Source organism: Acinonyx jubatus, chromosome C2 (assembly GCF_027475565.1).
Source record: "Acinonyx jubatus isolate Ajub_Pintada_27869175 chromosome C2, VMU_Ajub_asm_v1.0, whole genome shotgun sequence".
NCBI lineage: Eukaryota > Metazoa > Chordata > Mammalia > Carnivora > Felidae > Acinonyx > Acinonyx jubatus.
Window position 1 is genome coordinate 14,216,055 of NC_069384.1, and position 10,719 is coordinate 14,226,773.

The 10,719-nt window shown below is 36.6% G+C and overlaps 1 protein-coding gene across 1 annotated transcript; it reads right to left on the reverse strand.

The window, feature by feature from the left end:
- Positions 1–7,369: 7,369 nt before the first annotated feature.
- Positions 7,370–7,986, reverse strand: LOC113594430 (keratin-associated protein 6-5-like). Its single transcript, XM_027041798.2, has one exon. The coding sequence runs from the start codon at positions 7,935–7,937 to the stop codon at positions 7,686–7,688; it is 252 nt and encodes an 83-aa protein (XP_026897599.1). The 5' UTR covers positions 7,938–7,986; the 3' UTR covers positions 7,370–7,685.
- Positions 7,987–10,719: the final 2,733 nt, after the last annotated feature.

The window sequence follows — 10,719 nt, forward strand, 5'->3', positions numbered from 1 at the left end:
AGAGGATTATTTTATTTGGCTTCTTTCAATCTGTATTTTTTGTTGTTAGAGTCATGCTTTTTGTTTTTTGTGTTAATTCTTAGTGCTGTATAAAATTTCAATGTACAAATATACCACAATTTCTTTATTCATACTCTTAATGGTCACTTGTCTTGCTTCAACCTTTTAACAAGATTTTACAAATAGTGTTGCCACAGACAATCTTGTTCATGTCTCTTGGTACACTTATGTGTGTATCTAAGATATGCTAGTTGTTCCCATAATGATGTTGCATTTAAAAGCCCTCAAATCTCAGTGTCATATGACATTAACATTTATGCCTCGCTTATGTGTTTGTGCGTCTGCTGGGGTTCAGCCAATATAATGTAGATTTGGTTCAAGTTGTGGGTTGGCTTCGAGCCTTCTTCATGTATCTTCCTTGGACTGGCAGCTACTGGAGGCATCCTCCCCCAGGGAAAAGGCTAGAGTACAACAGGGAAAGCTCAGACATGTATGCTCCAGGGCTATATGGCAGCATCCCTCTGGTCAATGCAAATAACATGGTGAAGCCCAAAGGCAGTGATCAGAGAAATACACTCTGTCCACAGTAGATCCAGACCAAATGACATTGGCTGCTGTACCCAAAGGGGAAGGGATGCATACTCCTGCCCTAAAACTAAGAGGGAAGAGAACATATTCTGCTGAAGAATGATTTAACCGAGGGATCCATAAATTCCTGCCCACCATTTGTTTTACTGGAAAACATCCATCCATTTATGTATGGTCTGTGGCTGTTTTCATGCTACAGTGACAGAACTGAGTAGTGGAGACACAGACCATATGGCCTACAAAATCTAAAATATTTTACTATTTATAGAAAAAGTTTGCCTACTTCTGATTAATCTATCAAAATAGACATACCAATTAGGTATATACTCAGAATCAGAATTGCTGAGTTACAGATGCTGCTACCAAATAGTTTTCCAAAGTTCTACCTTTGCCCCTGCTGTTTGTCCATTATTACTACACTCTGTATCTTCATCTTGTTTGCAGCATCAATGAATTACTACCAACTATTGCAATATGTTGCTTTTACTTCTTTCCTGATAAGTCTAGGGCCTTAGAGCTAACAATTTTTATAAGCCAGTCTTCTATAGAATATGTGTAACATATCTCATTGTCTATATATTGAAACCTCCAGAGAAATTATCATTATTTGTGCACAATGAATGTTCACATGTATTTTTGTATTCGTTTCATGCTTTTGTGAATGTCCACATTTCGGTCAGGATTTCTTCCTTTCTGCCTGAGCAACTTTACTGTTACTTACAATTAATACTTGAGAAAAATAAATTGTCTTACTATTTTATCGTTCAGAAACTTTTATCTTTATTTTTGGAAGAAACATTTGATGATATGAGATTCTAGGTTGATAGTTATCTGCAACCTATTCTTCCTTCAAATGTTATTGTATTTTCCTTTGGCTTCCTTTGCTTCTGTTGAGGAGTTTACTTATGGTTATTCTTTGTAGGTAATATCAGTTTTCTCTGACTGCTCTGATTTTAGCTTCACATTTAATTTTTAGCTCTGGGGTCGTGCCTAGATGTATTTTATTTTATTTTATTTTGTTTTATTTTGTTTTATTTTATTTTGCTTTATTTTATTTATTTTATTTTATTTTGTTTAGTTTAGTTTTTACTTTAGTTTGTATTAAAATTCCAGTTAGCCCACATACCGTGTAATATTAGTTTCAGGTGTACAATATAGTGAGTCAAACTTCCATACCACACCTGGTACTCATCACAGCAAGTGCCCTCCTTAGTCCCCATCACCTATTTCATCAATCCCTCCACCCACCTCCCCTCTGGTAACCACCAGTTTGTTGTCTAAAGAGTCTGTTTCCTGGTTTGCATCTCTCTCTCTGTCTCTTTTATCCTTTGCTCACTTGTTTTGTTTCTTATATTCCACATATGAGTGAATCATTTATTTTATTTATTTATTTTTAAATAAGCTCTTCATTGTACTTAATGTTTTCAGTTTGAGTTTCCCTAGTAAAACAACTGCCTCAAGGGTGTAAGATAAATTGGATTCTGGGGAAATTTAATATGTATAAGGTATACATTTGATAAAGGCCAGACTCCTAGGTAAAAAATGAAATAAGCTCATATTAATTTGAAACTGAGAAAATATTTCATGGTTTTCATAAGTCTATTTTGCCATACATATCTAGTTTTTCCAAATACTTAGAATAAATTGGTGTATTTTGAAGTATTTTTCAGACACAATGTTGGTAATATTACTAGCAGGATTTATTATTAGTGCTGATATTTTAAATTTGATATTCTTTAGGTGAAATGTTTTTTTAAAAAAATTGAAAAACATTTAGCAGAAGTAGAGCTTTTGCTGATATAATCCAACCATAGGTGTTACCAAAACCACAAAACATACGGATACATACATGTTTTAATGTCCTGATGTGAAATACAACTCTTGTAAAAACTAGTTATTTTTAAAGCTTAGATAAGGACATAAGCCAACAGAGATGATAAAAGAGATTATAGAGATGTACATAAAAACAGGCTTCATATGAATGCTGTTGGAAAGAATTGATATTTTTACCCTTCAATATTAGTCACATAATGACCACAAAAGAGAACTCTGGCTCTCTCTTGCTCTGTTTCACCATACTCCCACCCCAACCTTATACACATGTGAATAATCATACACAAACACACAAACATACAAGCTAAACTGATGGAGATAATTTAGTATAAATGTAACAAAGCAATATTTGCAGTGAAATAAAGTTTATTTAACCATACATGTTTTAAAGGGGCACCTGGATGGCTCGGTCAGTTAAGTGTCTGACTTCAGCTCAGGTCATGATCTCACGGTTTGTGATTTCGAGCCCCACATTGGGCTCTGAGCTGACAGCTGAGAGTCTGGAGCCTGCTTTGGGTTCTGTGTCTCCCTCTCTCTCTGCCCCTCCACCTTTCACACTCTCTCTCTCTCTCTCTCTCAAAAATAAACATTAAAAAATAAAAAAATACATGTTTTCAAGTAAAATTGATAACCCAACAATTAAATTTTATATCACATTATAAAGGTAATATCACATCAAAGGAAATCCTTTCCTATAAACTGTGATAGAATCTAATTGATAATGATGAATCAAAACAGGCATGCTGAATTTCCTTTATTTATCTCAGTTTAATACAGAGTCAGTATTTTTGAAGACATTTTAAAATTTTTCATGTCAGGGAAACATGAAGAGAATGCAAGTGAAATAGAGTGATGTAGCCAATAGACGAAAAATTCCTCAGTAGAAGCCATGGGACCAGTATCTTCCATAGCACAACGGGCGGCAGCAGCCATAACCATAGCCACCATAGCCACGGCCATAGCCACAGCCCAGACCACCATAGCCACAGCCCAGGCCACCATAATAGTTGCTGTAGTAACACATGGTGTCAGGAGTGGAAGGTTCAGTTGAGGAGCAGGAGGTACGTGTCTTTAATACGAATGCCTCCATCTGCCAAGGGCCTTTTATACACCCTCAGTGGTGGTGGAGAAAACCACAGGCAGCAGAGTGGCCAACATGTCACTAATTTGCTTCCTACAACATCATGAATATTTTGATTTGTTGGCAAAACATGGCCCTCATAACAGATAATTTTACCCTTATGTCAGGACTCCTCCATGAATTTATGGGCCTTTAAAATGAAACTCTATTCTATTTTCAAGGCTATGTTTCACTGTATATTTATTTAGTTGCATAAATGTGGCCTGATTATGTGGTATGATGCAAAACCTGAAAATAGGCATCCCATTGTTTGGTTTTCATTCCATTCCTCTTTAAGAATTTTAAAACGAGCCTTGTCTGGAGGAACACACTTCCTGAATTTTTCACATAAAGGATGGCAGAATATATATTCATTCTACCCTTATAAAATATCCAATCTACTCTTACAAAAAACACTTCCTTCCAACTCAATATGGCTACTCTTTGGTTACGTTACTGGCAATATGCTGGCAGGTACTATCACATATGGACATATTTGGCATTTATTTATCAACCTACCCTTGAGTATGTGCTGCCTTGATCTTTCCAGAAAATGTATGACCATTTATGGGCAGAAACTGTCTATGCTTTATGCTTTCTTGTGTCATCACATATGGAGGTGCTGTAGATGTAACTGCAAACCACATGAAGGTTAAGCTTGGTACTCCATCCTAAGCTAATGTTTTTTCTAACAGGGCTCATTTTTGCTCTTACAGAATGCCCTGGATTTGCAGTAGTGATGTGTCCTAAATGATGTGTGGGAAGTATGAGAGGTGAAAAGTTTTGCATTCATTCTTCATTCCCTCAGTTTTTGGCTGATTGATGAAGAGTTGGTGGAGATAGAAATCCCCAATCATGGGAAGACTAACTGACCACACAGCAGACACTAGGCTCCAGGCTTCTTTTTCCCTTTATTTTCTTTCTTTCTTTCAACATTTCAATGAGAATTAAAATATAATTTTAATTTAAATATGCTTTACAGAAAAGAAATTTAGATCTATTTAAGAGTACAGGTTTCTCCCACTATCTGAAAATAGAACAATGTTCCTATGAAACCTTTCCTAGAGTGGAATGGCATAAAGTGAAGAAACAGTTACTGTTAATTTATATGAAAAAAAAAAATTGAGCATTCCCAGACTCAAAAAAAAGAACCTTGTAAGGCTTTGGTGATACTTTAGGACACATCTTGCTAACAGATGCACAAAATAAATCAGGAGGAAGCACGATGCTCACAAACACAGTTCAGGCCTCTGAGGGTGATGCTACAATGCATAGTTCTTGGGAAAGGAGCAGGCAGGGTGTGTGTGGGGGGGGGGCGCCACTCTCACAGCTTGGGGTGCTCGCTGTTTCTATAATGACTTCCTGCAAAACCAACACTGAATGCTATTTTCACTTTTTGCCCTTTTTGACAAAAGTGAGAACCCCTTTTGGATTTCTTTTGGTTAGAGAAAACAGGTGCAAGTCTAAGTTTCTTGGTAAAAGCCAGGTGTCCTCATGCAAACTTTTGAAAAGCTACCTGCATACCCAAGTGAGTTTTGACAACAAGATTAATATAACTTTTATGTCTTCACTGTATGTAAAGTTACTGGGAGATTTTGTTAAGAAGCTTCCTGACTTTATCGTTGTTGAGCCCGATTTTTCTCTGACCCCACAAACACTGCTTCCAACACTGAGAGTAGTGATGGGTGTACAGATGGGATGAAGAACACGGCTTTCCCTCAGGCTACTGGTTTAGATTCTATACAACTTTAGAGAAAAAAAAATCACACAGGTTTTTCAGCCTTTTTCAACCATTCAATTGTTACTTATCTACTAACCATGGGCCAGCCATTTTTAAGACATTGTGTCATGTGACAGCTTTTATTTTTCCTGTGTCTCCTCATATCACTGATCTCATTCACAGCATGAGATGCCAGAAGTGGTAAAAAAGACATTAGAGAAACTTCCAGTATTGTGAAGAAAAACAAATAAAATAAGTTCAGTTTCTTCTGGAATCATTACTTTTCTTTGTTGGGTGAAACATGTGTCTGGCGTTATGCTTAACGCACATCTCTTCACAGCATTAAGGTAGATTTTCCGGTATCAAAATGACGCGTGGCACCTGTTAGTCAAGCAGAATTTCATTGGTAGGATTCACTTTTCAAATGCAATGATGGCCACACGTTTTTGGTGGGGTTTTTTTTTTGAGCAAAATGTAGCAATTTTTGAAAATAAAGTAGAAAATCCATTTAATCAAAATGATCTTTGCCTGACCGATATCGTATTCCATAAACCTCTGTTGTCTCTTCACCATTTCCCGATGTCATGAGGTTTCTTAAGAAAAAAGAAATATTCATTCATTTTGGACATTGTAAATGCCGAGCTGAATGAAGAGAGGGAGTAGTATGAAGGGAGATGGTGGTGACTCAGTGCGTGGAAGACTGTGGTGGTGAGGTGGTGAGCAGTGAGAGGGTCCCTCTTGAAGGCTCTATCAAACATCAGGCAGTCGGCAGCCACCAAGCATGGAATTTTTCATGAACTATTTTATGGATAACATGTAGACTATAACCAGAAGCCTGTGTGGTGTGGGGAGCAAATGATCTCTTTCTTGAGGCACAGTTTTAAGTAATTCGGCTAAGACTCAGGGTATCAGGAAAGAGACAAAGGCAGGGGTTGTTAAATGTAGTGATAGGAAGAAGAACTGCTTCGGTAGGCAAAAGTATCATTTATCTGGCATGAGTAATTTCATAGTCTGGTCAGATGTGGTAGTAGCTGCCGAATCCCATGGAAGCCTGGATGACATATGTCCTTCGATAAGAAGAACTCATGTTCAGATCCCTGAATTTGTAGACACATCAAAACTTCGGAGACAGCCAAAGACAGTCTGTTCTCTCCTCTCTGTTTCTGCCTTCTTTTCTCTGTTTGTCTCTCATTTCTCTCTCTCTCTCTATTCCTTTCTCTCACATGCGTACGCACATATATACACCGAGAAAAGCAAAAATGATGGGACATTTTAATGTAAATGCAATGCAGCAATATTCACAGCCATAGGTCATTATTAAACATGAACTTGATCTCTCCCATGAATGATGTGAAGAAGCATGATGCTAATACAACATAAAAGTAAAACTTTTCTGTAAATTATAAGTCATCCCATTGATTTTGGCTGATCGAAATGGGCATGCTGAATGTGAATTATTTTTTCCCCAATAGTCAGGAATGAGGTTGGCATTTCTGACTGAATAGGAAAAGCTGGGTGAGGAAACACAAGAAATGAGTCCAATAAGTGGAATAGCAATCTATTTTGTTTAAAGATAATTCAGCTTGGCAGTATTTTGGCTGAACAAAATGATCAGTAGTACAACATGTCTATCAGAGCTCTAGGAGGATTGGGCACAAGTACATGGTTGCTCGAGTTCCTGTGGTTCTCAGCTGCTGCATGCAGATTCCCTAAGGCATTCCCATCATACACAATGTCATCATCTGGACAATAAGAGCCTGGTAATGGGCATGTGTATACATGGGCGTAGCTCCAATTTCTCTCACATTGCCAATCAAAACTTAATAGAATTTGTTAGAAATTACATGGTTTGCTATGTCCCATCCTTAAAGCCAGTGATATTCCATCACTTAGGGAATATTTATTGAGCATTCCTTATATGCCAGTCACTTTTAAGGAAATGGATTATATTACTTCTATAATAGTGATTATGACTTCTCATATGACTTCCCCCCCCATTTATAGCATTAAGATGTAGCAAGTTGCAAAGCCAGTTGAAAACATTAATCCTCCCAAAGCAATATTAAATCAAATTATTTCAACACACACACACACATAAATGCAACAAGTATTTTCAATGAGATAAATGTTTATTAAAATTACTGTATACTTTTCTCACATATCATTGTTGATCAAAAATGAGGGAAATTTGATAGGCAATACAATATCAAAGGAAAAGCTTTTAAAAACTATGAAACATTCCATGTGATTTCAATGAGTTCAGATAAGTTTTGCAGAATCCAACCTATTTTATTTTGTCTTTTTAGATGTCTTAGGATGATGTTGACATTCAGAGGAGAAAATGGAATTATTCATAGGAAGAATCATGGAAGCAGATTCAGGAAGCTGGAGGAGAATAAAAAGTTGAGTTTCTCTGGAAGCTTCTCAGTAGAAACATCTTCTGCAGCAAGATGGGCGGTTGGAGCCATACCCGAAGCCTCCACAGGCATAGCCCACGCCATTGTAGCCACATCCATAGCCACCATAGCCACAGCCCAGGCCACCGAAGCCACATCCATAGCCGCCATAGCCACAGCCGCCATAGCCACAGCCGCCATAGCCATAGCCGCCATAGCCACAGCCCAGGCCACCATAGCCATAACCTAGACCTCCATAGTAGTTGCCGTAGTAGGACATGGTTTCAGGAGTGGAGGATATTGTTGGAGCAGGGAATCCGTTTCTGTCAGTTTGAACATCACTGTCTGCACAGGTCCTTTTTATACGTATCTTCAGTGGGCGGGACTTGTTGATCACATATTTCCTACTAATTTACATTACTACACTTCCTGAGTCCTTGCCTCATTAGACAAGGTGAGGCCCTTGTGCGAGCGGGATGACTTTGCTGTTGAGTCAGCTTCCCTGCAATCAAATCCTGTGCCTTTGATGTGTTTTTCTTATTCTCTTTTTAAGACCCTTGCTCACCTTTTATTTATTTAGGTTAAAATATTTGAAAGAATTTTTATCGAGGTGAGTCATTGACAAGGTTCTAAAATGTTGATTTTTAGAATTCTGTCGTTACTTCTAATATTTTACGCGAGGGTCTTCCATAATGTGGAAAATAACCTTCTTAAAAATAGAGCTTCCTCAGCAGAGTCAGGTAAGCTTTTCATGTTTATTATTCATTTTAATAAGTAAGTTTCATGTGGGCATAAAAGTATCTTAAGCTGTATTTTGGAGCTTTATAAACATATCCTCAGGATCTAATATCTGTCAGTATTCCACCATCAGTCTTCTCTCCTTGTATACTCTTTATAGTTATTGTTATTTGTGCTGAATATTTTTAAACAAATCTAAGACAAGTAGTATTTTTCTTACAAGTACTTCAGTGTGTATCCTGATCACAAAATGAGGTTCCTGGTAGTCGTGGCCATAGGTACAAGCCCTCTACTTTGCACCTGCTACTGTAGTCATCTTCCCCTCTGAGCCCAATGTGACAAAAATTTGAATATCAATTGGACAAAAGAGAATCATTTGGGCGTTGGGGCTCTGGAGGGAGATAAATGTGTACACATCTGAACAGCCATGCATTTTCACATGCTGTTAATTTTTAAAGTAGACTCAATTTTTTTTAAATATAATTTATTGTCAAGTTGGCTAACACACAATGTATACAGTGCGCTCTTGGTTGTGGGGGGGCAGATTCCCGCGATTCTTTGCTTACATACAACGCCCAGTGCTCATTCCAACAAATGCCCTCCTCAATGCCCATCACCCATTTTCCTGTCTCCCCTGCTACACCCCCCCATCAACTCTCAGTTTGTTCTCTGTATTTAAGAGTCTCTTATGGTTTGCCTTCCTCCCTCTCTGTTTGTAACTATTTTTTCCTCTTCCCTTCCCCCATGGTCTTCTGTTAAGTTTCTCAGGTTCCACTTATGAGTGAAAACATATATCTGTCTTTCTCTGACTTATTTCACTTAGTATAATACCCTCCAGTTCCATCCACATTGTTGCAAATGGCAGGATTTCATTTTTCATTGTTAAGTAGTAGACTCTTAATTTGAAAGCATTTTAAAAGTCCCATAAAACATTGACAAAGATTTATCAGCTTTATTCATTCATTCATTTATTTTTTATTTATTCATGAAACAAACAAATAAAAACCAGAGACAAAAACAAAACTCAAATCTGTAATACCTCCAGGCCCTGTCTTAGGTGCTGGAACCATGTGGATTCTATCAGTGGTATTGTTTACTTAGTGTTATTTGATTTTCCTCTCGTAACATAGGCTGTGGTATTTTTATAAAGCTGAGAAAATTCTATTATACAAGATGGATACATCAAAATATTTTACATACTGAGAAAAATGTCTTCTAATACTCTATAGCAAATCATAAATGTCCTTATTTCATCGTATGATCCAGTTTTAAAAATTAATTAGTATAAATTTGAAATTCTCAAAAAGTTGCTTGGCCATCTATGTTGTTCTTAAGGAATAATATATGCACAAACAACATGTAGATATTTCATATCGATAAAGTGGTGAAAATTTGTGAAATTTGTAATTTCAAACAAAAATCAAAATGATACAGAATGTTAAATCAGAATAAGTTTTCAACACACTGCTGTTAAAATTCCATTATTCTATTTTTTTTTCTAATAGGGTCTGGTGGAAATTTGTATTTAATATAAAAATAAATTTTGATATCCTCAAAACAGAAGTTGGAGATATGAAATTCAAAATCACTGTTCCATGAAAGCACTGATTTAATGTCTTATGCTTGATGTGCTGATGTGGTAATGGAGTGGCACTTTCTAGAAATTCTCAAAGACAAAAATACTGTGCATATCTACTTTGTGTGCTACTATTAGATGTGGGGTATGGAGGGTCAAAGGCTATGAAGTGGAAAATCCAAGAAGCACAGTTCAAAATTTGCAAATGTGGGATATAAGGAAATAGCCAAAGACAGGGTCACATGGAATACGGTTATTGAAAATAGGAGTGTCATTGTGGGATTTTATCTGTTAATTAAAAACTTAGCATATGGGCTAATGTTTAAATATAATCAGGTAGTTGCAGTCATTATAGTTTAATCAAAAACAAATTTCATTTAGAAATAATTCCGTTTTAGGCTTTAATTTTTTAGCATATTAAGAAAGACGATGTTTCTGTCACAAAAATACACATATGCGCATGCAACAGATATAACAAAAGTAATATAAAAAAGTATTTTCAATACAGATTTTATTGAAAACGGAAATAAATTTTGTCTCACTTGAAGAACATTGAACTAAAATGTAAGCAGAGCAGCAATTGTAATCCAATAACAGGAGAAAATTTCTTTTCTAGAGCAGGACATTCCAGATGATTTTATTCAATGGAGATGAAGGACATAGAATTTCAACTCTTCTCTCCTTCCCAAGTATTCTAGAATGAGAGAATTACTATTTCATAAAGAGAAGAACTCAGAAAGTGGATTCA

Bases quoted from the DNA above. Each gene is read 5' to 3' on its own strand.
- LOC113594430 (XM_027041798.2), bottom strand. From the start codon at position 7,937: ATGTCCTACTACGGCAACTACTATGGAGGTCTAGGTTATGGCTATGGT.